The sequence below is a fragment of the Leptonychotes weddellii genome, chromosome 6 (assembly GCF_054177405.1).
Source record: "Leptonychotes weddellii isolate Sample4059 chromosome 6, ASM5417740v2, whole genome shotgun sequence".
In the NCBI taxonomy this organism is placed as follows: Eukaryota; Metazoa; Chordata; class Mammalia; order Carnivora; family Phocidae; genus Leptonychotes; species Leptonychotes weddellii.
In genome coordinates this window covers 98,946,345-98,972,265 of record NC_138374.1, presented here as the reverse complement: position 1 = coordinate 98,972,265, position 25,921 = coordinate 98,946,345, and the positions used below count along the sequence as shown (strand labels likewise).

The 25,921-nt window shown below is 48.5% G+C and overlaps 2 protein-coding genes across 8 annotated transcripts in view; one reads left to right on the top strand and one right to left on the bottom strand.

Annotated features, from left to right (window-relative positions):
- The window catches only part of SMG7 (SMG7 nonsense mediated mRNA decay factor), a 55,576-nt gene extending 50,867 nt beyond the window's left edge, over window positions 1-4,709 (top strand). For 5 of the 7 annotated variants that reach the window (XM_081824726.1, XM_081824729.1, XM_081824728.1 and 2 more), the window contains 4 exons: window positions 399-558; window positions 1,228-1,398; window positions 1,518-1,663; window positions 2,282-4,709. In XM_081824726.1, the coding sequence (XP_081680852.1) occupies window positions 399-558; window positions 1,228-1,398; window positions 1,518-1,663; window positions 2,282-2,395 (591 nt within the window). In that variant the 3' untranslated portion in view covers window positions 2,396-4,709. The remainder of the gene's footprint in view (window positions 1-398; window positions 559-1,227; window positions 1,399-1,517; window positions 1,664-2,281) is intronic. The other 2 variants (XM_081824730.1, XM_081824732.1) reach the window with 1 other exon arrangement.
- A 1,257-nt stretch (window positions 4,710-5,966) lies between these two features.
- Window positions 5,967-25,921, bottom strand: part of NCF2 (neutrophil cytosolic factor 2) — a 27,984-nt gene continuing 8,029 nt past the window's right edge. The window contains exons 4-15 of the mRNA XM_081823195.1: window positions 21,870-22,004; window positions 21,110-21,217; window positions 19,943-20,002; window positions 18,591-18,634; window positions 17,407-17,548; window positions 17,107-17,175; window positions 16,052-16,127; window positions 14,349-14,374; window positions 13,595-13,746; window positions 13,367-13,478; window positions 8,976-9,153; window positions 5,967-6,450 (exon numbers count right to left, since the gene is read on the bottom strand). Coding sequence (XP_081679321.1) covers window positions 6,338-6,450; window positions 8,976-9,153; window positions 13,367-13,478; window positions 13,595-13,746; window positions 14,349-14,374; window positions 16,052-16,127; window positions 17,107-17,175; window positions 17,407-17,548; window positions 18,591-18,634; window positions 19,943-20,002; window positions 21,110-21,217; window positions 21,870-22,004 — 1,215 coding nt within the window. The 3' untranslated portion in view covers window positions 5,967-6,337. The remainder of the gene's footprint in view (window positions 6,451-8,975; window positions 9,154-13,366; window positions 13,479-13,594; window positions 13,747-14,348; window positions 14,375-16,051; window positions 16,128-17,106; window positions 17,176-17,406; window positions 17,549-18,590; window positions 18,635-19,942; window positions 20,003-21,109; window positions 21,218-21,869; window positions 22,005-25,921) is intronic.

The following is a 25,921-nucleotide window of genomic DNA, read 5'->3' as shown; positions in this document are numbered from 1 at the left end:
TTCCATATATTGGTGTCTTCCAGACATTTTATTTTATCCTCTGTCCCTCTGATTCGGGTATATGAGATACTTGTATGTTATAAGTTTGAACCCTTTAACTTCTCATTAGTATGGAAATCCTTAGGGCTCTGTTGTTCAGCCAAGTGGATTATTCATACTTCTAAATCTGGGTGGTTTACATAGATAGAGAAAATAAAGAGTGAAGGAAAGCAAATTAAGGGAAAATGAATTTAACAGGAAAACCAAAAGAAACTGAAATAAAAGCCTTCAAAAGTTTGTCTTGTTAAGAAAAGCTTGATACACTTAAGATGCTTAAGCATCTGAGAACATGAACATTACATTTTCTTAAATCTCTTTCCTTGGAGTGAGTTTATAACTTGGTTGTCATTGTCTTTCAGGAAAGATACCCTAATAACAGTGTGTTCAATGAGGTATATGGGAAAAACCTGACAACCAGCTCCAAAACAGAACTTAATCCTTCGCTGGCCCCCCAGGAGACATCACTGTACTCCCTCTTTGAAGGGACCCCCTGGTCTCCATCACTTCCTGCCAGTTCAGGTATTGACTAGTATTTAAATTACAGACCTTGCCTTTCCTATTCACTCAAATTGATGATGAATTAGTATGATTTTGTGATTATAAATATGGTAGTTTTTTTTTTAAAGTAGTTTCTGAAAGAAAATAGGAAAAAAGCCTGATGAGCCAGTTCACATAGTAAGTGCCACTAAAAAAGCTTTTTTACATCCTCAACAACCAGCAGAGTTGTAAGAGAGAAAAATGTGGGTTCTGTCTTAAGATTTGCAGCTGTTCCTTAGTTTTGTTTGTAGATACTCATTCTTTGCAGGGAAAGTTGCACTTTTTAAAATAGAGATTTTTTTTTAATCCCTGTTTTATAAATGGAGTTTGATTTAATAGTAATACCTAAGATTAGGCAGTTCTGTTTCTAGTAGAGAAGACCAGTAGATATTTACCTGAAACAGCAATGCCAAAATAGTGCATGCCCAGAATTGTCTGGTTTTCCTTTTTTTTTTTTTTTTTTAAAGCAAGGACCATGCCTTAGATATGTGCAGTAAGACTAGCACATGTGGCAGAGTCCCTTTGGGGGCCCTTATTCCGCCTTTCTCCCAAAGCTGCATGGTTATCTTTAGTAGAATTTAAGTGGAAACTTCAGTTCTTGGTTTGTTTGTGAAACATCTATTAATGTCTTGTGTTGTTGTGATTTAATAGATCATTCAACACCAGCCAGCCAATCTCCTCATTCCTCTAACCCAAGCAGCCTGCCAAGCTCCCCTCCAACACACAACCATAATTCTGTTCCATTCTCCAACTTTGGACCCATTGGAACTCCAGATAACAGGGATAGGAGAACTGCAGATCGGTGGAAAACTGATAAGCCAGGTGAGATCCAGATTTCATTGCCTAGTGAAAGTGAAATCACTTACTCTGTCCTTCTCTGGTGTTTGGTGTTTGACAATGACAGAACATCTTGAATTCTTCATATCTCTTTGCATCCTTAGCCATGGGTGGGTTTGGCATTGACTATCTCTCAGCGACATCATCCTCTGAGAGCAGTTGGCATCCAGCCAGCACTCCAAGTGGCACCTGGACAGGCCACGGCCCCTCCATGGAGGATTCCTCTGCTGTCCTCATGGAAAGCCTAAAGGTGAGTGGGTTTTAGTGGGTTTTAGGAACAAGAACCACGAGAGATGTGGTTCTGCTTTTGTTCCTATAAATAGCCAGGCTTATTCCTTAGGCCCTTAGAGTTGATCGATTCATAGCACATATCTAGCAAAGTCCTAGAAACATGGTCTACCTTATAAGATTCTTGAATAGGAATTTTGTTTTTTAATTTGTGAACTCACTAGTGATAAATCAGTTATCTTCAAGGGGGACAGAAACAAAGTTTTTAGTTGCATTGTAAGGTTAAGACAATTCTGATTCATTTTGGAATGTTTGATTTAAGCCTTTTGTGAACAAATAAAAGAAGGGTATCTAATTTTAGAGATGTTTTGTTTGCCTAAAATCTTTATAGTAAATACTCTGTGGTCCCACGTGGCCCTGAGTTTTAGTAAATATTTCACCTTTTCTGGTTTAAAATAATCCTAGTGGGAACTAACTGGTCTTGAAGACAGTCTTACAACGTTGTCTAATAGCTGGGTTTTTTAGGGGGCAGGGATCTTGGGACATATATGCCTTTATATTTGGCGAGGATTGAGAAGCAAATCCCTTTCAGACATCCAGGCATTTGACCCCTGCTGACAAGCTCTGGGCTGTTTTTCAGTCTATCTGGTCCAGTTCCATGATGCACCCTGGACCTTCCGCTCTGGAGCAGCTGTTAATGCAGCAGAAGCAGAAACAGCAGCGGGGACAAAGCACCATGAACCCTCCACATTGAGGCCAAAGTGGCAACCCTGGGAATGAAGGCTCCATAAACCATGGCATGTTGGGTTTGCAGGACTGGCCCATACAGTCCCCTGCAGGTGGCAGCCCTCTTTTCTGTTTCTTGCTGTCGAGAGGGTGTAAGCGTTCCACCGGCGCGCTGAGTGTGCACGAAATGTCCGCAGTGCAACAAAAAGAACAAAACCATCAGGAACGCTCAGTCCCCCTGGGGCCTTCCGGAGGGAGAGAGGAACTGCTGTTTGTCTCACTCAGTTACCTGATATCACCGCCTCTCACCTTCTCCATCGTGCATGTCCCCAGCCACAAGGGAAGTGAAAGCTGAGAAGGGGAGGCAGATGGGAGAAGCCAACGGGAACTTCTCAGTCCTTTTTTCCTCTTTGGGGAATAAAATAGGAATCCATTAATGATTGCTTTGCTGACTGAGAATGTAGTTGAAATTATTCCTGAACATCTTTTATTATTGTTATTACTCTCAGTAGTAAAATATCACACTGAATTCTTCCACACACAGATGTGCTTCTTCTAGTCAGTGTGCAGCAAGGAAAGCCCCGTTCACTGCTCCTGCGAGAGGTTGGTGGTGACAGGATGGGGAAGCTGACCTCTTCAGCCAGTGGACGTGTTCCATGAGGGAGAGTCCAAGGCCTCAACTTTCACTCAGAAGGTTCTGGCAGGCCCTCCTCTGGCCTGGAGACTCCAGCAGGAAATGCCCTTCACTCTGTAGGTGCTCGAGCCCCAATCGAGGATGCAGTGTGGGTGGTGGTGCTGGGCTGGACTGGCAGATGACTGCTGTAGGATTTTAAATTAATGTTTTTGATTCCTGTACATTTTCCAGTAGCATAGCAAGCAGTCTCACAGAAGGCAGGCTGGTCCGTTCGTGGCCTGACACGTTTTAATAGGTAGAAGCTTTCAGTGTGGTTATTTTTTGTTGGATTGGTTTTTGTGACCCCCATCCTGCTTACCACCCACCTCCTCTTATCCCTACCTCCATCCCTTTCCCACCCTATGCTGTCTGCCAGTAATTGTTTCTATTTCTAATGTGTACAACATCTCGCCAAGAAGCAACAGCATGGGGTCCAGCAGTTGGGGCCCGAAAGACAGTCTGACGAGGAAGGAAGCAGCGGCATCTGCATAGCGCACGACGGGCCAGGCCCCTGCCCAGCTGCGCCTCCCGACCTCCACTTTCAGAGTGAAATTCAAGGCAACACGGACGCGTGTGCATCATGCACAGAAGAAAACAACGAAGTCCATTCTGGAAAAGGCGAAAGAAAGGAAAATAAACTTTTATTTGGTATTTATTAGAAGGAAAGAGGACTGAAAATTTTCTTGTGTAGAAACAGAAGGACAGCATTTCTGTTAGTTCCTGGAAAAGTAATATTTTAAGGGGAAATTATGGAAACAGTCTAAATGTCCAATTGCTGTGCTAGTGGTAAGGTCTGTTTCTGGGAGGTCTCTCTCGTGTGTGTGTGTGTGTGTGTGTGTACATGTACGCACGCGTGCCCAGCTGCTCTCCCTGGGGGAGGGGGAGTGTGTGTGAATGTGTGGAGTCAGTGTGGGACTTACAAACTGGAAGACAGCTGCAGAGCAAAGCACATCCAGGAGCCCCGGTTGTCACTCGAGTCTGGGCAACCCCAGCAATGGAAGGGGTGAGATTAATGCTCATTGCTCTTCAGAGACAGTGGTTGGAGCCCCGTATGCTTACATTATTGCTCTTTAAGTTTGACATGGTGTTTGGGGTTTTTTGTTTTTGTTTTGTTTTGTTTTGTTGTTGTTGTTTTGAAAGGTCTGAAAGGGTGAAGCCCCCCGACCCAATGGCAATATGAAACCCTTTGTGCTTCTCTCCAGCCCCTTCCCTGTGTCCGCCTCTCTCCCATCCCCACCCTTCCAAGCCTTCTTCCCCACTACCTTGACCCACTTTGTGTGTTTGAGCTCTGCATTCAGGCAGCTGCAACATTCCAGTGTTTGAGCTGTCCCTGATTCTTGCACCCTAGACGAGCTAGCCAGGTTCACTGTCTCACTCCCTGTACTGCCCACATCCCATCTACAGCCCTGTTTCTGCATGAGAATTTGGTGTTTGGAATGTTTTCTGACTCTTGGGGCGGGGTTCCTCGCCTTATCATCCTCAATGTGGAGTAATGAGGAGGGAGAGGAAATCTTCATCAGAAACTGGTTTTGTGTAGTAAACTTTCTCTTGTGTTTTTTTGTTTTGTTTTGTTTTTTGTTTTGTTTTGTTCTGTTTCGGTCTGTCTGTGCAAGACCTGCAGCTGCTGAAATCAGCTTTGCCTTTAATTAAACCATGTTCTCTCCAACCAGATCTGTGTGTACGTTGTTTCTTTTCTAACCTAAAAGAATATCCTACTTAGAAAAACAAATATTTAAACTACTTAGAAGTCATCTAGGGGAAATCAGAGATGGTCAGAAATTGAATATGCTTCAGGGTTATTTATGCTTTCGGTAGCATTCCAAACCAGTGTGCATTATTATGGAAAGGGATGGGTGAAAGAAACTGTCAAAATTATTTTATCTAATGAATAAAGGTGGGCTTATGCAAAGAAGTCAACAGCCCTCCATTTTTATCCCTATTTTTACTGTCAGTGGGACAGTGCAGAGATGGTTTCTCTTTCTGGTCTATAAAAATCACGAAGTCTGATCAGCCCCAATGGTAATTAGTGTTCTTAGCTTTGAGGTTGCGTTTCTTTGAGTTGTGTCCAAAATTTCCAGTGGTAGCCTGCCGGGCCTGCAGCGGTGGGTTGGAGGTCAGTGCCACGGCATGCCGGTTTGTGTGTTCACTCTGGTCAGCAAGCCTCTCACTTCTGTGTTGATTCCATCTACACATCATTTCCTAACTGCTTTTCACAAGCACCTGCACACTTGAGTGGTTACAAAACCATACGTACTGTGCAAGGAGGAGAGAGGGAGGGAAATGAAGGTGAGTTTCTAAGGTCTAGTATTTGTTAACCCCAAGTTAACCCTAAAAAAATCAAGCCATTTGGTTAAATGATAACCAAAATAAAACCATAGCATTCTCATGTATATTAGCATAGTCCATATTATAAAATATGTTAACTAACAGGATAGTCCTGACTAAGTGGCTTCCTGAATGTGGCTTCTTTACATCACATACTCAGTATTGAACTCTTTTTTTTTTTTTTTAATTTATTTATTTATTTATTCATGAGAGACAGAGAGGCAGAGGGAGAAGCAGGCTCCCATGGGAGCCCGATGCGGGGCTCGATCCCAGGACCCTGAGATCATGACCTGAGCCGAAGGCAGACGCTTAACCATCTGAGCCACCCAGGCACCCCAATATTGAACTCTTAACAAATGTCCCTCCCTGAGAAGGCATGAACGGGTGAGATTCTAGTATTTTAATTCTCTATGGAATTGAAAACTAAGTCTAGGTTCTGTTTAAGCAATGAGACTTTTAATAGAGGAAAGTTATTTTTATGTGTGTCTGCCATCTGAATTACCTGTAAATTTACTTCAGGCTCGAGGAGTCTGTGACTGTCGTGGTACAGGAATAGGGGTATTTATAGTTCAGCCTTGGGCCTGTACTCTCGGTGTCTTGTTTTTGTAAGTTTTTTATTGAGGTATCACATATAGAAGTGCACCAATAGTAAGTGTACAGCTCAGTGAACTTTTTACAAAGTGAACACATTTGGGTAGGCACCACTCCGAGCAAGAAACATTATCAGCACCCTAGAAGACCCCCTCATGCCCTTCCAGATACTTCCACCCACTCACCCCACCCCACCCGCCAGGGTCATCATCATGATAAGTTCTCATATCATTGTGTAATGGGTTAAATTTTCAGTGGGAAAAGTAGACTAGTTAACACTTCCGAATAGTGATGTCTCCCTACAGTGTACTTCAGGGGCATGCTTAAACCTCACAAATGATTATAGTTACTTTTCTCCAACTTTGTAGGTTATGGAACATCCTAGACTCTTCTAGGAGAGCTTTCCAAATCTGTAGTTGCATGTTCTTCAACAAACGCTTTGGGGAAAATGCCAATCTTCCCTTTGCACTCTCCTTCCAGCCAGTCTTCATTCACTGATAAAAGGAAACGTATACATCGACTTTTAAAACCAGTATAGGAGAATTATCTCATCTGGATATGCCACACAGGTCTTTGGCAGTCCTTCACCCCCAATTGTGCTAACAGGGAAAAGTCCATATCGGAAAGTGATTTGAGGGAAAAGTGAACATACGACTTCTACCATCTTACTGGTTTCTGTCTTATATATGATAACAGAGGAGTAAAATACAGAAAATCAATTAGATTTTTCAAAAAACTGCCAGAACAAAAAAAAAAAAGATGAAAGAAATTGAACAATAAATCTTGAGATAGGATTTTTTTTATAACAGTTTTACCTGATCACTGTTAGTAATCTTTATTCTGACTACATGCCATTAATTAAATACCTTAATCTTTGGGGCACATGGGTGGCTCAGTCGGTTAAGCATCCGACTCTTGATTGCGGCTCAGGTCATAATCTCAGGGTTGTTAGATCGAGCCCTGCATTGGGCTCCATGCTGAATGTGGAGCCTGTTTAAGATTCTCTCTCTCCGGGACACCTGGGTGGCTCAGATGGTTAAGTGTTTGCCTTTGGCTTAGGTCATGATCCCAGCACCCTGGGATCAAGTCACACATCAGGCTCCCTGCTCAGCGGGGAGCCTGCTTCTCCCTCTGCTTGTCAGTCCCCCTGCTTGTGCTCTCTGACGAATAAATAAATACAATCTTTAAAAAAAAAAAAAGATTCTCTCCTCTCCCTCTGCACCTACTCCTGTTCACTCTCAAAAAAATTTAAAAAATAGTTGATCTTTGAACAACACAAGTTTGAACTGTGAGTGTCCACTTACAGATTCTTTGATACAGCACAGTGCTGTAAAAGTATTTTCCTTATGATTTTTTTTAAGATTGATTTATTTTAGAGAGAGCATGAGCCGGGGTAGGGGGGTGGGGGAGGGAGAGAAATCTAGGAGACTCCCCGCAGAGCCTGGAGCCCGAGACAGGGCTAGATCCCAGGACCCTGAGATAATGATCTGAGTTGAAATCAAGAGTCAGAAGGAATATGCCACCTTTTTTCTCTCCATATCTATCCAGAAGGTTTTTCTATGTGTGTTCTAGTTTTTATCTCATACCACCCACCCCCAAACAAACACCGGACAGTGTAGCTGGTTGGTTGATACTGACAAAAAGTGGTGCTGGGGGGCGCCTGGGTGGCTCAGTTGGTTAAGCGACTGCCTTCGGCTCAGGTCATGATCCTGGAGTCCCGGGATCGAGTCCCACATCGGGCTCCCTGCTCAGCAGGGAGTCTCCTTCTCCCTCTGACCCTCCTTTCTCTCATGCTCTCTGTCTCTCATTCTCTCTCTCTCAAATAAATAAAATCTTTAAAAAAAAAAAAAAGTGGTGCTGGGAGTTACTAAGCCCTATTGTCCCCTGTCAGAAGACAGGCACTGCCAGGGTACCCTGCTTCTTTATTTCATTACTCATATTTTGAGTTAATTGCCAGACAGTTGTATACTCTCTACCCCCATTAACTTTAAAATCTCATTTCTTCATCTGTTGGACGGTAATGGAATTTGTTGTCACTACTCTGCATTGCTAATGCACATTTCTGCTGTTTGAACAAAGCTTTTTTTTTTTTTTTTTAAGATTTTATTTATTAGAGCATGAGCAGGGGGAGAGGGAGAAGCAGACTCCTCGCTGAGCAGGGAGCCCAATGCGGGGCTCAATCCCAGGACCCCAGGATCATGGCCTGAGTGGAAGGCAGACACTTAACCAACTGAGCCAACCAGGTGCCCCTGAACAAAGCTTTTGATGGGACTCTTGTTTTGAAGAAGAGAAATAAGATTATGTCAAACTGAGTTAGAATTGGTGCTTCTCTCTCAGAAGATCAGCATCACACTGGAAGCCAAAAGATCAGCATCACACTGGAAGCTGTTAGAAATGCAAATTTGAGGCCCCACCCCAGACCTGAATCAGAATCTCTGGTTGCTGGGCCTGCAAATTTTATTTAACTCTCAAACGGGTGCTTGGGCATACTGAAGTTTGAGAAGCACTAAATTAGAACTCTACTTAAAATACTGTTTCAATTTGTAGTGTGTTTGATTCCTAACAGGATCAGGAAAGTCACCAGAGACACAAAGCAATGTCGAGTAGCTTCTTTTAAGGCAAAATTTACCCATTTCTTCCCTCATCTTCAAAAAGTACATCAGTTCAGAGAACTGTGGTTTATAGGAAAGTATCCTATGGCTTGGTGCAAAGGCAAAATGATTCCAGCCACCTTCCAATTGGCTCCCTCTGGGAATGAGAATGCATGCCTTCCAAAACACAGCCATTTTTAATGATCAAAACGTCAGCTGAGTCTGTCATTTGTTGGTTCCCTGCCATTGGAGAAACAGATGGAAAGGCTGAGCCCTCTGTTCTGCTCCCTCCAGCTGAAAGCTAGGAAGGAGATTGAAACCACTGGCAAAGTTTGGCTTGTAGGTTATTAATGTTTCTTCCTCTCTTCCCTTGAACTTATTGCTGCTCACATGGAAATTAGTTTCTATGATCCAGGAGTAGTACTTACCCATTGATATAATCTGGATTATGTCCCCTTCCTGAAACTCCAGATCTTCCGGCTGGGTGGCCTCGTAATTGAAGAGTGCTACCACTTGGCCTCCTTCCTTAAGCTGAGGTTCTGTTGTCTGGTTATTAGCTTCAGATTTTTCACTTTCCTTGGGTTCATCTGGAAAACCTTGGTCACCCTGAAATAATAAAAGGCCTGTTAGTTTCCTCAACTTTTTGGCCAGTGAACATTGAGCATCACTAAAGGAATCCGTGAAATGTCAGTGTAGCACCTGGGATATAAACTCACAAAGGCCAAGTCTGTGATCAGTCCCTAGCATAAACCTAATGTGTACTTTAGGAATACAGGATGGTTGGATAAGTGAACCCAAAAGGTCTGCAGGACCATAGATAGTCTTAAAATCTTACAGAAACCTTAGAGTAATCCTGAAAAAGGTAGAATAGGTACTACTGTTACTTCTTTGCAGATGGAAAAACAGAGATGGAGTCACAAGTAAGCGACAGAACCCAAAGTCAAACCTGGGTTTCTAACTCTGAATCCAACACCCTCTCCCCAGCACCCACAATACTGGGGACCTCGTTAGAAATGTAAATTTCTGGCACCATCCCAAACCTACTAAATCATAAACTCACTGCATGTGGGGCCCAGCAATCTGCATTTTAACAAGCCCTCTAGGTGAGTCTCATCCCTGCTAAAGTTTGAAAAACCCTGCAGAGCGCCATACCGTCTTTCTAAGGCCATGAAAAAAGGCCTTGCTTTCTGATATATGTAACTACACATCTTAGTTACCATTGTGGTCATTTTTCATCCACAAATGTTGAAAAGAAGAAGGGTACAGTTTCTAGAGATGTGAATCATGGGATTTAACAAACCCGCGTTAGAAACCCCGCGAGGGTAAGAGCTGTTCTGAGTGTTCAAAGTTCTCACTTCCTAATGTCGCTTGTTCCAGCCCTGGCAGATCCCTTTTATTGAAAGGCAGTACAGTGAGGTGGAAATGGTTGTAAGGAGTCTAAAGGCCTGGGTTTGTATCCCAGCTCCACTGCTCACTGGCTGTGTGTCCCTGAGCAAGTGGGGTAACCTCTCTGAACTTCAGTTTCCTCACCTTATGAAATAGAGGCTAGAAGAATGAAATGATATGATGTAGAATAGTAATAGCTGACAATTATTTTTTTTAGATTTTATTTATTTGAGAGAGAGCATGCATGTGTGCATGTGAGCAGGGGGAGGGGCAGAGAGAGAGGGAGAGGCAGAGAATCCTCAGCAAGCTCCACGCTGAGCCAGCGCGGGGAGCCTGACGCAGGGCTCCATCCCATGACCCTGAGATTGCAACCCCAGCCAAAACCAAGAGTCGGACGCTTAATTAACTGTACCACGCAAGCGCCCCTAGCTGACAATTATTAAACTCTCAGAGTACTAAATATATACATACATAGATTTAAACTTGATTAATGGTAAGCGTTCCTGCATAGAGTAGATGCTTAATAAATGATGGTTCATTTTCCTGCTCTTCTACTAAGTGAATGAGAACATCCTCACTTGCTGTCTCCAAGAGTAAGGGGTAGTGATAAAGAATGCTTGGCAATGACCTCTGAAGCTGAACTGAGTCCCAAAAAGACTGTGTTGGGAATTTGGGGAGAGTTAGCCACGTACAGCCACTAATTAGACTGAAGCTCTCTTCAAAGAACAAAAATTAACAACAATTAAAAACAATGAACCTTTTAAGGGAAGTAATTCACATTTAGAGCAGAACTGCTAGGCAAAATCCTTTTAAGACAATACTGAAAGGATTAGTCCCAACATAGACCATCGAAAACCTTAGGATGACCTTTCAGACTTCCACATGACCCCTTGCACTGGTTACCTATTCTACCCCATCCCCCACCCAGGGTCCTGGGGCGCCAGTGAGTCCAGGGGCTGTACTTCCTGAACGCAATCTTCTGAACCCTTAGATACCACCAACCTGGGGCTTACCATGGGGCCTTCCTCCAGGCCCACCCTCCTTACATTCCTCTCCCACTAATTTTTTTTTCCCAGCAAACATGTATCTGATTTCATTGCGAATCTGCCAAAGAGACCCTTCCCTAACTGAGCAGAAGCCCCTGCCCAGCTGTGGGGTTGAGGGTTTAGAGGAGGGACTCTGCCCCCACAGGGCCCACGGCCCCAGGCCAAGATGGTGTGGAAGAGCTTTGCCAGTGTGCTCATTTCCATGGTCTCAACATCCATTCAGAGGTGAAAAATAGTAGCTCTCCAAAAGATTCACATAGGACCTGTTGAATTTTATACCCCTTACTGATGTAACTGCAGATGCCCCACAGTCTAAACATGCTAAAGCAGGAAACGGGAGAACTGAAGATGTCAGAGGGACCCCAGCTGACAACGGCTTTAGTCAGTGGAGACTGCAATCTCCTTGATTGTGTCTTGTGACTCCCCAGTATCAGGACTGGATGGGGAGCTGAGCATTCAAAGAAAGCCCGCTGGCCGGCCAGCCTCCCAGAGCCTGCTGCCTTGCTCATAGGTCCCTGAATCATCCATCCCAAGCAATCATTCATCGTATTTTCTACCCAGCTCACAATCTCATCCGAGTGCAGCAGTGTGCAAGGCCTTCCATGACGTGGCCCTGTTGCCTTCCAGATTGTCTCTTTGTGTCTGTCACCCCTGCCAACTCTTAGGGTCTTCCCTCTGCTCTTCCATCTATATAAGTCACCTTAACCTCCTCCACCTTGCTAATTTCTATTTACCATTTTAAGGCTACTCTTCAAGACAATTTCAGCATCATTCTCTCTAGGAAGACTATTTTGACTATTGACTTGTCCCACCTTCCTTCAGCATTTTTGGGTGAGACACCCTCCCTTGTGCTTATAAAACACAGTACACCATTCGTGTGTCCATCAGTTCTTAACACACGCTTTATAATCATGTCTGCCCTTGTCTTTCCCCCAAGAAGAGCCTGTGTCTTGTGAGTGTTTATATTGCCAGTGCCTGTCAAGAGAGCAGTAAGTGCTCAGCAAATGTTTGCTGAAGAATTAATGTCACTAGACAAACACTGGAAACAATCCAGATGTCCACCAACAGGTGAATCAATCAGCAAACTGCAGTATTCATATTGTGGAATACCATTTAGGGATACCATTAGCGATCAAAAGAAATGAGACCATTACAACACAAAAATATATATAAAAATGGAAAAATATACATTGAAATGTACTATTAAAACAAAAGTTTATATGTACAGTATATATATTCACAGGAGTTCCTGTGAATATATATACTATATGTTCCCATTTATATGAAATTGATGGACTATTAAAAGTTTATATATACAGTATATATATAATATATACTTATATATTTTATATGATATATAAATATATACTGTACATGTAAACTTTTAATAGTCCATCAATTTCATATAAATGGATCATGTGAATTCACGTGAATATATATACTGTACGATCCATTTATATGATCCATTTATAAGAAATTACATAAACAGTGAAAAAACATATGTCGGTATGTTGACAGAATGCAGATGGATGGTTTTCAGGAGCCATGGTTGTGGGAGGGAATTAACCTCAACAACAAAAAGAAATGGCAACTTTTCCCTTGGAGATAAAGGGACAAAGTCAAGAGTATTAATGTGTAGCTACTACTTCTAGCCTTTAACTTTGCCCCTAACTCCCTTTACTCTTACTGGCCAGTCAGTTAACTCTGTTCTGGGCCCTGAGGTCTAGAAAAGGGTTCAAGAATACAGGCCCTGGAATCAAAATACTCACTGGGCCCCGGTTCCACTACCGACCTGCTGTGTAATCTTGGTCAAGCTGACCTCTCTTTGCCTTATTACCTAAACTGTGAAATGGGCTAACAATACCTCACGGAGTTGTGGGGTCTGTAAGAATGAATACGCAGCGTGAACTTAGCCCGGGACCTGGAACGGGGGAAGCTCTCAATAGATGCTGACTATTAGTGGGATGTTGTAATCCAAATCATCTCCCCGTGAAATAAATGCTCACTACTCTCTTCCACTCTCACATGTTCTTCCCCATGGGAACGGACCGTGAAGAATGGCTAGGAGCTCAGCCTCAAGCTCGGATTTCATTCCAACCTTGCTTGATAACGATGGGCCTACCCTGGGAACGGTAGGTGTGGCGGCAGACAGAAGGGACTCGGAGGCTTCTGTGCGTTGTTGGTTCTGCTCTTCCCTTGCGGGGAGCCCTCTCCTGGCTGCCCCCGGGGTGCAGGGCAAAGGGACGCAGAGCTCGTGACTCACCGGATCCTCAACACCAAGCACAGTGCCAGGCTCACGGACCGGGCTCGGTAAATGCTGGACTGTTGTTGAGGAAGTGGCTCGATAGACACAGGACCTTAAGTGCCCTTGGGCTCACTGCACTCACCACTGTGTTCTCACACCACAAAGTCAGGCTGTAGTTTTTCACTTGGCCCCAGGCAGCCTTCATGTTATCTTCTGAAAGGGGCACCAGCTCTTTGCTGTCCGGAGGCCGATAGCTGGGGAGAGACGAGTGAGAACCAAGCCAGAGAACATCAGTACAAAACCATTGCCTTCTCTCCTCCAGGCCAGCACCAGGTCCCCAGGGGTAGCCCCGCGACCTTCATGGACTCACCTCAGCTTAGTGTGTTCTGGCAAGAGCTCCAGTTTCTTAGCCACCATGTCGCGGACCTGGCTATAGGGGAGCCCGGGCTGAGTCTCCATGACCACCGTGTACTTGAAATGCACCTTGAGTGTGTAGGGCATGGGAACGCTGAGCTTTACTTCCTGAGGTGAGAGGAAGCAGAGGGAGCTCATGAGAGTCTGCGACCTCCTCTTAGCCCTATCCTGGATCACGGGGAGTGTTCTGTGCAGCAGGGAGAGGCCAAGAGCTAACCGGTTTCACAGTAACAGAAAGGGGCTTTCAGAGGGCCCATAGCCCCACTCCTGTCTGGATAGGAATTCCTACTGAGCCAGAAGAGGTGGCCCACACGCTCTAGGCCTGTAGGAAATGTGTGCACGGGGTGGGGGGGCCCTAGCCCGTGGACTGTGTGTATGGTGGTAACTGGTCCACCCTTCCTCTGGACTCCTTCTATAACCCAGGGACACATGCTCATGGTGGAGAGCCTCAGCTTTTCCTTTCTCTACCACTTGAAATAGTACAAGGGGGGCGCCTGTGTGGCTCAGTCGTTAAGCGTCTGGCTTCGGCTCGGGTCATGATCCCAGGGTCCTGGAATCGAGCCCCGCATCGGGCTCCCTGCTCCGCAGGAAGCCTGCTTCTCCCTCTCCCACTCCCCCTGCTTGTGTTCCCTCTCTCCCGTGTCTCTCTCTGTCAAATAAATAAATAAAAATCTTTAAAAAGAAAAAAATAGTACAAGAAAAAAGCTTACCTTGGGCTCTTCTTTTTCTTTTTGACCTAAACGGAGAAGGTAAGAAGCAAAACAAAAGAAGACGGTGAATAAACAGTCCTGGCCAGCCCCTGGCTTCCACAGAATGAAACCTCTTAGAATAGGACACCCAACGTCTTACCTTTAAATCTCTGGGGTGATTCTTAACCTTAATAAACTGTAGGGGAAATCGCACTCAGGGGAAATGTGCCCGGCAAAGCACAAACACACAGAGGAACCCAGTGCCTGGCTCAGGGGGAGCATACAGGCAAGTATCAAAGGACCATCACACCCCAGCAGTGCATGGGGTGAGCAGGGACCCCAAAGTCCAGCTAAACCAGTGGGCTCTGAGCAATGAAAACAAGGAGTGCCAGATGAACCAGGGGCCACAAGCAGCAATGTTAGAACCACTTATTTTTCCTTTGTCCTTTATTTTTGTGCATGTTTCCTAATGTGCATAATATATTAATATGACCGTATGCACCTAATTTACATAAGAGAAGTCTGCATAAAGATACTCACTATAGAGGGTGCACAATGGTCACTGATCTCATTCCCAGCTAATCATTAGAATCACTTGGAAGGTTTTTTCTAGAAATACAGATTCTGAGGCCCAATTCCAATCCTGAAGAATCAGAATCAAAGGCCTAGGAATCTATATTCATAAAATTTTCCTAGGTTAATATGTGATCCTTGATGGGCCCCTAGACAGAAAAAGTAAAAACAAAGCTATCAAGGATGTTTTGAGGGGTAATTGGAGAAATGTGAATATGAAATATACACTCTATAATATTATATTAACGTTCAATGTCCTAGATGTAACCACTGTGTTGTGGTTATGCGGGAGAATAGGAGATAATGCTCAAGTGTAGGGCAAAGGGTCATGAATCTGTAACTTCCTTTCAAGTGGCTCAGAGGGGAGGGAGGGGGAGCAGGGCAAGTCCTTGGTACAAAATGTTAACAGTTGGTGAATTGGCATTTATTGTACTACAGTTTCAACTTTCAATCTGTAGGTTTGACAGTTTTCAAAATAAAAATGGAAGTGTGGGGAGCATCCCAAAGGGTTCTGGTGATCTGGGAAGCCTAACAATCATGGATCTAGGATCTGGACAAACCACCTCTTCAATGCATCTCTACTGAGCACTTATCCAGAATCAGCTTAAACTGCATTCGTGACCAAAAACCCCTTACTTCCCAAGGCAACCCTCTCCAGACATCAGGAGAATGTCCTTTGACATCTGCCCTCGGTTCGTGGTCTATCCCTCGGGGCTCTGCAGAGCAGTTTCGTTTCCAGATAGAGCTCCTTGGACATTTGAAAAGAGCCACTCTGTCCCCCTCTGAGGTAAACGTGTGCAATGACTTCAACCTTTCCTCCCGGGACATGGTTTCCGTACCTCATGATGGAGGGGTCTGGTGACTACTTGAGTTGGAACACTCACTGCCCCCCCAGAAACCAGCTACATTTACCCACGCCCCGTGGGTGTTCTGGAGTAGGTAGGGAGAAAGAGCATCTATTTCCTATGTTTTGGGTGGGTGGGTGGTGCAAGAGAGAGGGGCCCTGGGGCTGTGGGCTCATAAGCTGAGCGGCATGCTGGGAGGAGAAGAAACCAGAATCTCCTGGAAAGCTGGGAGAGCAACGCTCTGTGAGGAAGCAGCCGGGAGCTTTCCTGCACCCAGGCCAAGGGTGTTGTTCCAGGGACACCAACCGGGTGGCAACTGGGGCCTTCCAGGAGCACTGGAACTGGGAGGAGCTGGGATATCAGACTCTGGGGAGGCTTCCTCCTGGAGGTGACAGAGATGGTGAGAGCCTTCATTCAGACAAAGTTTTTAAATAAGAGTGGGGGCGGGGGGGGGCCCCATGGAAAGGAGCCAGGGGAAATTGGCTTCCTAAAAGTTGGAGTGGTGGCAACATTCAGGGGAGACTAAGGAAAGTGCTGGTTAAAGGGGAGGTAGGGTTGGCCTGGTGGGAACAAATCACAGTAGAAACAAGAACCCTAAGCCCCACCTAAAAGGCCCTTGCTGCCTAACCACTCCTTTTAGCCACATTGGAAGTCTGCTGGAGCTGAGGGAGGACGCTGAGTCTTGTTGTCTCAGCTCACCCTCTCACTCCACATCCTGCCCCTTCAAAGGAAAAAGTCCACCTCTCATTGGTATGGCATTTAAAACATTTCAAGTCATCTGGGTAGAGCAACTCGGAGCAGGGAGGGCCAAGCCCCCCGAGCACAGCTGGTTGCCCAGGGTCCGGAGAGACAGGTCAGACGCCGCCAGTCCTCTGCACGGCAGCTCGGGTCCAACAAAGACCACCGGCAGAAGGGCCGGCCTCCGAGGAGTGAGGACGGGGCCGCGGCGGGCAAGGCCTACTCTGATTCCAGGCTCTAAAGTGGACTTCTCTTTGTTAATGGCACGTCACCAGCCAACACACTGACTGTTCTTCTAGGTGAAGAGGACATTTCCGGGAAGACCTAACCTTCCTATACTACAGGCTTTGGGTCCCAAGTCACCCCTGACCAGGGGGAATCAGAGAGATGGGGTGGGTGGGCCCAACAGGTCCCTCGGACGCCTCCACTCTGCACATCTGGGGGCTCTCCTTCCTCCCCAGGTTCAGTTTGGCTCTGGGCGGCTGGTGCCAACCCCAGGTGGACTCAGGACTAGTGTCCCTCCCGCACCTTTTCCACACAGCCCTTCCCCCCCTCTACGGAGAGGCCTGTCTGTGGTGGGACAGAGGAGGGAGGGAAGGGGTCAGGCCTCGGCACTATGTTACCTGGGGCTGCTGCTGAGCTTGGATCCGCAGCTCCACCGGCTCAAGGTAGTTGCAGGGAACGAGCCCCTTCTGCGGCGCCAGCATCACGGGATCAGAAAGGCAAAGACAGAGTTGTGCTCATCAGGCCCCGGCGGACCCCTGCCACCCAATGGCCCAGGGACGTGGGGGAGGGATGGCCGCACAGACGAAGGCGGGCAGCTGGTCTGCGAATGAGGCGGCAGGTGCTGCTCCTCAGAAAGCTTTGCCATTTGCTGCCAGGATCCCGTGGCCGAAACCCCCACCGCCTGGTCCTCTTAATACCTGCCCGTTGAATAAGACTGTTGCCCAGTTATCGTTGCCCTTCTTCAAGACAAAGACGATGTTCCCTGGCATGACCTGCAGCTCCTCTGGCGTCTCAGGCACAAACCCAAACAGCACACGGTGAGCTTCCCCTTCCAGAGCCCTGCGGGGGATAGACGCAAGAGTCCGACCTCTCTCTGGCCTGGACCACGTCCCGCCCGTGGCACCGTGGGACAAGCGACGGTGGCCCTGGGGCCAGGAGACCTGCTCCGGCACCCTCCAGCTTGGCGTCTAGCTGCCTTGGGGACCTGAGCGACACCAGGCAGGAAGCTGCGCGTGAACATGCTCCATAACCACGCAGGCCGCGGGACAGGAAGGAAAGACAGAAGCACACGAGACACCCAGGCCGTGCCCTCCAGCCCTCACTTCCCCTCTCAGGAGGAAGCTTCCTGGCTCCCTCTCACCCCGGCTCTGTCCCCTTCCCCTCAGCCCTGCTCTCTGTTTCCAAACAACGGGCTATTTGCGTGGGGGAGACAGACTCCTCCAGCAAGCAGAGTTAGCAATGAGCTCATCAGCCCCCTCATTTTTATAGTTGCTGTGGTGCTTTTTTCATTTTTTTAAAAAAACCTTCTGTATTGGGTGGGGGATCTGGGCTTGCTTCCTTGCTTAGAAGAAATTCTTAAGAAAGCTGCATGTTGTGTCATTCCTGGCTTCCCATCTTCTATAAGAATGGCTTCCTTTGCTTGTTCCTCTCACTTCTCCAGAGACCATGTGTCCAGAGGGAGTGAAAAATGCCCCCTCGGGAAAGGACACACCGTCTAGCTTCCCACTTTGCTCACCCGGCTCCAGAAAGCTCTGGCCTCCCCCTCTTCTGAAGAGGCTACAGTCAGGGCGAAACTGTGCTCCAGCCTCTGGTCAGAGGGGCGATGTTCCACAGACAGCGCTGCCCTTCAGAGGTGACCACCATGTGTGGGTGGCTGTGCACGGGGACCTGGGGACCCCGGTGATCAATCCTCCCATAGTCAAGACTCCCATCCCCCCTCCATCACTCCACTCTAACCTTGAAAACAGGGAGAGCCCACCCACGAGGCTACATTCCCCTGGACTCAGCCCCTGACCCCAGCTTCATCTTCTTCACCCCCATTATTGCCATAGTTCAGGCTTGGAGTTCGGATATTCTGCATCCTGCCCTAAATCGAACTTACCTGAAGATCTCCGGGGTCTTGGGTCTGGGTGGAGGTTCAGCGGCCTATTGAACATTCGGGAGGAATGAAGGGAAGGAGTGGGGGAGAGAACAGAATGTTAATGGTAATGTGAGCTTCTCCCAGACCCAAAAATCAAAGGATGCCTGTCAAGCGCCATGGGAACATTGTCGTCGTCAAGGGAGAGGGCACCTCGCACCCTGACTACCTGCTGGAAAATAACCCCTCCCACCAGCTCCCCGGGGCCAGGTGTCACTGGCACAGCAATTCATCTTGAGCCAGTCCTGGTGTCTGGAGAATTTTCGCTGTCACAGAGCCACATGGCATCACGAGGGTGCTTTTGACCTGGAGCGCTGTCCCTTTCCTAGGACAGTTTCCAAAAGCTCTGTTCTATAATTAATGTCTGCTGTATCACGTGACACTTGTGGGTATTTAAAACCCACTCAACGGCCCCTGACCAGGCAGAAATCTCCTTTCAGTGTGTTCCCTGCTCTACACGGAATGTCATGGAGTCCACTGATCTGGGCTGCTTCCGCCTTTTGGAGTCTCCGGCTGCTCTGAGGCCCCGAGGGGGGTGGGGGGGTCCTCCCCAAGGGTTTTCTTCAGCTTCATCGTGAAGACACAAAGCAAAGGATCCTGAATCTCTCGATCCTCCTTGACTCCCCTCACCCTCCAGAGCCCACCGTCGGTCCCATTCTGGGCTAGCGGCCGTCACTGCCCCTAGGGGGCTGTGGGCGCTGCTCTGGGCAGCCTGGAGGGGGTGCCACGCTCACAAGCCCCTCACCAGCACGGCCAGCGCGTGCGCAACGGCGCTCGGATTTTCCTCAGCCTGGCTTACCTTCTTCCCCTCACAAGGAGGGAAATGGCTTCACGTTTCTAGACCTACTGTCACCCAGTCTGCCTGGAAGCGTCTCTCTGAGCCCAGGCCGGGCAGAGCAACGGCTCACTGGGGGCACCCATCGTGTTCCCGAGGGGATCCCCTGCACGTGGGCAGGCCCCACGGAGGCCTCATCCAAACGCCTTCCATAGCTTGTGTTCCAGGTTCCGGAGAGACTAGGCCAGGCTTCAGGAGAGACCGTCCGTCAACAGAAGCAGAGGAATGAAGACTGGCATTTTGGGGGAAGCAGGAGGGTTGGTTTCTGGGAACTGGAGGTTAAGCCTGAAACTGCGTTTTTCTCCCAACAGTCGTGGAACCTTTGACCCAGAATGGCCAGGCAGACACCGTCAGCAGCCCCGAGAGGTCAGCTGAAGGAGCCCTTAAAATGAGGCAGCTCGGCACAAATACTCTCCCCAGCTGGATGATTCCAGAGAGCTCTGGAGACCTGGCTCCGGGGAGGAGGCCAGGACTGCCTCACCTGTGGCTGCAGAGGGGCAAACCCCGAGAAACTGTCCTGATCCACCACAGATGCCACCACCTGAAAGGGAGGAGGGAGCGTGTGAGGGCTCTGCCGGCCCTCCTTCCCCATGCTTCCTGGCCTTCCCCACGATCCCCCCCTTCCTCGCACCCTGGATCCATTCTGACAGGAGCGTGTCCCAGAGGTGGACAGCGGCTGAAGGATGGATGCTGAGCCTCCGGGTTAGAAGTTCCAGGAACTCAAGAAACCAGTACCTGCCCAGCCCTGCTGCTAACCTGGCAGGCTCTCTCTCTTTTTGTCCCTTTTTTTTTTTTCAGAGAGGAAGACAGATGGGGGTAGGGGCAGAGGGAGAGAGAGAGAGAGAATCCTAAGCAGGCTCCACCTCCATGCCCAGTGCAGAGCCCGACACGGGGCTCGATCTCACACCCCTGAGATCGGGACCCGAGCTGAAATCAAGAGTCAGACGTTTAACGGTCTGAGCCACCAAGGCGCCCCCGTACTTTATTGCTTTTTGTGGTCATGTCACTGTATGGCTACATCACGTGTTTATCCACTCATCCGCTGATGGGCTTTGGGGTGTTTCCCAGGGGAAAACCCCAGCCTGCCCACAGCTCTTGAACTCTGCTGTTCTGCCAGCCACCCAGTCAGTGGGCAGCGTTAGCCCTACGGATGTGTCAAAGTCAAGGGCAGTTTTGGAAAGGGGCTGCGGGCTCATGCTGGATCATCCCCGAGAGGACTTAAGACCTGGATTTAAAGGAGTCCAGTTTACAAAGGAGTCTAATCAGAGGGCTGTGGCAGTGGGGCTAGAAAGAGCAGCAGGCCAGGAGAATGCTGTGCCCGTCCGTTTCTCTAACATGTTTTCTCCCCATTTACTGAGTGCCCCGTAGCTGTGCTTTCTCCCCACTGGCTCAGCATCCGCGACTAACCCCGTGGCTCTCACCCAGGGTCAGGCAGGAAGGGAGGAGCGAGAGGAGCCAGAGACAAGAAGCTAGGAGCGTTTGCCCACCCCTCAGCAAGGGCTCCTCGGTGCCAACAGTCCCAGGCTGCCATCCCAGGGCAGCACCGCAAGGGGGGGGCGGTGGTCCTGTCCCAGGAGTTGGTCCCCACCCTGGTCCACACAGGGCCCACACCATAGGAGCCTCCGGGGAAGCTGAAGGAGCTACTTACTGTCGCCTTGCCCAGGTAATCCTTCTTAGCCAGCTGAGCCACTTGCCTCTCGTTTGGCCGAAACAGCCTGCCCACAGGGATCACCACTGGCTCATACAGCTTCTGTTTCTGTAACACAGAGGGCACGGCGTTTTCTTATCTGCAAAACAGGGGTCATGATGCGCGTCCCACCTCCCTCTCTGAATGGATGCAAAGGTTCACTGAGATGACCTCACAAAAGCAGGTTTCTACATGTGCAAAGACTGCACTTGTGATTATTTCCGAGGGTCTAAGGTGGGAACACTTGGTTTCAATATCGCCTTACTCTGGGGCTGTGTGGACATCTGTCCCTGTTATTCCCTAGGGGGCTGCCCCTCCCCCTCTCCACGTGGCTCGGGCGGGGCAGGCACTCAGCACAGGTTACACCATGACCACGAGGTGGCCGGGGTCCAAGCAAGGCCCGTGATGGTGCCACCCTGGGGCTGGCGGCGAGGACTCTGAGGTGGGCAAGCAGGCACAGCCTCTGCCCCCTCCCCCGCCACCCGTGCTGGGATCCAGCCTCCGGTCCCCTGCTCCCCGCACCCCCCCCAGCGCCACCGCAGAGGCCCCCGGACTCAGCACTGTCAGACTCAAGATCCGAACATGGAACTATACCCCAGGATCGGTGTTACCCAGAGCTCGGAGAAAGTACAAGCACCACGTCCACCGTTTCTCAATCCACCGAAACAAAGAGAACTCCAGTGGGGACCCTCTGGCCGCCCCACGTCATCAGTGCACTTACCCAAACACATTCCATGGCTTTGTCAATTTTAGTATGTCTCGGCTCAGACTTCATGCTCATAGCCAAAGCTAAGTGTTCTTCTGCCTGTTTCCACTCCTCCTTCTTGGCATACATGAAAGCAACATTATATAACACCTAGAAAAGCACAGGCCACAACACAAACCTTGAGGCTGCTCCAGATCTAGGCACCAGGGAAGAGCTCACCTGTCTGCTCCTGGAACGTTGCCCGCTGACATCCCTCCCTTCCTCAGCTTTCCCGGGAAGATCTCAAATGTAACACCATCAATCGCGCTACCAAGTTATGCCCAGCACACGGACGGTGTTAGGAAAACATCACGTGACGCAGAAATCCAGCATCGTGTGCGTTATTCTTTCAACAACCCAATAGGTCAGGAGGGGACCAAAACTCTTGTGTTGGCTGCCACCGAGCCTCGGCTGAAAGACCGGACAGGTGCAGGGTGGGGGGAGAGAAGGTTCCATATGCCTCAGCCTGCACCAGCAGCCGCAGCAGAACCCTGCCTGGAGTATGGTTACAGGTAACGAGACTGTGGTAATAGGAGGAAACTCTGCGGGCCGAGGTGCAGTGAAGCTAGGAAGGGACTCGGCACAAACCCAGGCCAGCGCTTCCCCGGGGACAAGCGAGAACAGCCCATTCGTCAAGAATCTCGATTTCCCAGGTCTCGAGTTGGGTGGTAGGTTCATGAGCGTCTGCTTTATCATTATGCCTTACAACGTATTCAGAGAATCAAATAATCTTTTGGATGCGTCGGCAAGATAAAAAAAACACACACACACAAGAAAACGACTCGACTAAGTGAAGTAAAAAGATTCTCAAGCAGAGATGGGAAGGCAATGGCGAGCGGAAGAAGATCAGGATGACAGCTAACGAAAAGGGTTTACTTTCCTTCTTTCTCACGACAGTGCAGGGGCCCCAGCACCCTGTGCGGAGGATGAGCTGAACAGCCAGGAGCTGCTACAAGCTTTTCTCAGATGTAAGTTATAGGACTCACAGCCTGATACCCTGGGCGCGTGGGGCTGCTTCTCCAGAACCTCAGAGAAGAGATACAGTTGGTCAGCTGAGGCCTAGTAGGGAAGGGGGTTGTTGGCCTTCTCTCCCCAGTGGAGGCTGTGCAGTGCAGGGGTGAAGGGCACGGGGACCCCTAATAGGTGACCTCAGCTTCACTGTAAAATGGTGGCAGGAACCGTTGCCTGCTTCCAGATTGTTCCAAGAAATAAATGAGATAATTCATATCAAGCACCAAGTTGGGGTTTGCTTGGCACAGGGTGGGTATTCAACACGTATTTACTACTACCACGACTGCTACTTGCCGTACTGTGTTGGGGCTTGCTGGGCGGCTGAGCAAAGAAGGGCTTTCATCCCCCAAGGGCCGCCTGCATGGTTTCAGGGCAGACTTTTGCAGAAGAAAGCCATCTGGGGACGCTTTGTGTTTATAATCTAAAGGCTAAAACTATGAAGGACAGTGTGCTCCTGGAAATCGGTGCTGCCTGTTGGAGGGGGTGTCACTGTCGTTCTCGTTGTCTTCCTCATCCTCGTCCTCACCGAGGCCGCCCACTGACCACCTATTATGGGCCACTTTATCTGCATGATCTCTAACCCCCACCCCCACCAGGTGAGCTGAGGCCTCACTTCTGTGCTTCCATGGTGTTTCCATTGCAATTCTCTTGTCCTGACCTCGCCACCTCACATTACCCGTGACCGTGAGCTTCTGGGTGCTGACACCTTGTGGACCCCTGGACCTCTGCTGCCTGACATCATAAAATACACGGAGTTATTAAAGAGTGTGTGTGAGGTAAGTCCTCAGCCCTTCTTTACAGATGATGAGGAGTCTGAGGCTCAGAAATGACATATAACTCACCTAGGATCACACAACTGCTAAGTGTTTGGCTGGGATTTGATCCCTGTCTGCCTGATTCTAAAGTCTCTGCTGTTGTGGCAGCCAGCTTCCAAGATGGCCCCCAGTGATTCTCACTTCTTGGCCCTCACCCCCCTATTCCCTCCCACATCCAATGGAGCTGACATGGATAGCCAATAGGATGTTATGGAAATGAGGGGCCGTGGCATTTGAGGCTAAGTTATAAAACACCTTGGTCGTCCATATTACTTTTTTTTGGATCATTATATTCTCTGGGGAAGCCAGCTGCCATGTCCTGACAAGACTCAGACAGTATTATGGAGACCTTCATGTGGCAAAGAATGGAGCCCTCCGGCCAACAAGTAACACTATCTTGCCAGACCCATAAATCATCTTAGAAGTAGACCCCCCAGCCCCAGTCAAGCTTTCAGATGATGGCAGCCCTGGCCGACATCTTGAGTGCAAGCCCTTGAGAGCCTGTGAGCCAGAACCCCCCAGCTAAGCCACTTTTGGATTCCTGACCCCAGAATATGTGAGATAATAAATGGTATTATTTTAAGCCACTGCATTTTAGAGTAATTTGGTATTTGACAATGGATAACCGATACACTTCTCCTCTATTACAATAGTCTGCCACCTACATCCGCAATTTGGCTCCGGGCCCCAGCCAGATAAAAAGAACAGTTTATCAAGGCAAGTACAGACGTGTGGCAGGACTGTGTTTCCATGGAGTGAGTTAGTGGCTGGTGCTGGGTGATGGCATGGGAGCAAGCCCAGAAGCAGAGGTCTAGATTCCCTTCCCAGGCTGTTTCTGAGCCTTTTGCGTGCACGCTTGGTCGGCCCGGCCCAGCCCTGGCCACGTGTGCAGGAAGGAAGGAGAACTCAGGTCCTTAAACATTCTTATTGGGTTCTCTGCTCCCTTCTCTTGAGACCTTTCCCCACAACAGGCTTTTGTGACTCCAAGACTGGAAAAGCCTAAGACTCTTCAAAAAGGACGGTGTGATTTCTCAGAGGCCAGGGTTGTACCCTGGTGGGAAGGAGGGGTGGCGTTATATGTAGGAAAATGACTGAGAGTCTCACGGGGAGTAAGGGCCTTAGACCGTGAAAACCCCAGCTTCACCTGCAGAGAGGCCCAGAAAGCCAGTATTTCCTGTCCCCGGGTCAGTTCAACTCCAACCATAGGGGAAATTTCTCCCATGGGATTCTGCTTGGATGCCAATGTTTTATGATCCTTTTTCTAGAGCTACTTGGTCCCCACAACCCTTTAGTCTGTGTAAGTGGTTCTCACTGCGGGGGTGGGGGTGACTGGCAATGTCTGGAAATATTATAGGTTGTCATGTGGCTGGGGGGGTGCTACAGGCATCTGGGGTGCATAGAACAGTCCCCTACACCAACAAGTTATCTGGCCCAGCATGCCAGTAGCGGTACGGTCGAGAAACCTCTCTCTAGAAGCTGGCCAAATGTCAACCAGTCCCCTGAAATTCCCAGAGCCTCATTTCCCGGACAGTGGGAAGTGAAGCAAGTTGCTAGCCTGCTGCAGGGTGGATGGGGGCCCTTGTCCCCAGGGGCCTGGGCAGCGGTGGACTCTATTATTAGCCCTGAGCAACCCTGGGAACGCTTGGCTGTCTCCTGCCTGAGAAACTAAAGCAAGGGGACCTTTTTATCAGCAATTCTTCTAAATAAAGATCCATGATATTTGCAGGGCTTTTCATTTTTCAAGCTAGTGGTGTATATTTGGAGTTTAGGAGGGGGGATGGGGAGTGTTGGTTGGAAAAAGCCCACAGGCCTGTGAAGTCAGCGCCGGTCATGTTTCTCCCTTTTGGTAATAGAGAAAGTCAGTTATCCTTCTATGGAAACCTTCCCTAAATGTGTGCTTTGAGCTGTTCTTTGAGCTAGGGAGGACAGATTGGTGCCAAATTATCCTCACTCTTTCTTTGGGTATCAACCAAGCACACGAAGCCATGAATAACAAAGAGCGTGGTCTGTAACTCAGGAACTGAGCAGGGTTACTGCGGGTCTGGCATGGATGGTGAACCCATGATTTTGGATTTGTTAGTATAATGCTGAGCAAAGAGCTTGTCAACTGGAATTATGCAAATCATTATGAATACTTTCACAGGCCAGCACAGTCGGGTCTAGCCTCCCTTCAGAGGGCCCAGCAGGTTCATTTCCAAGCGG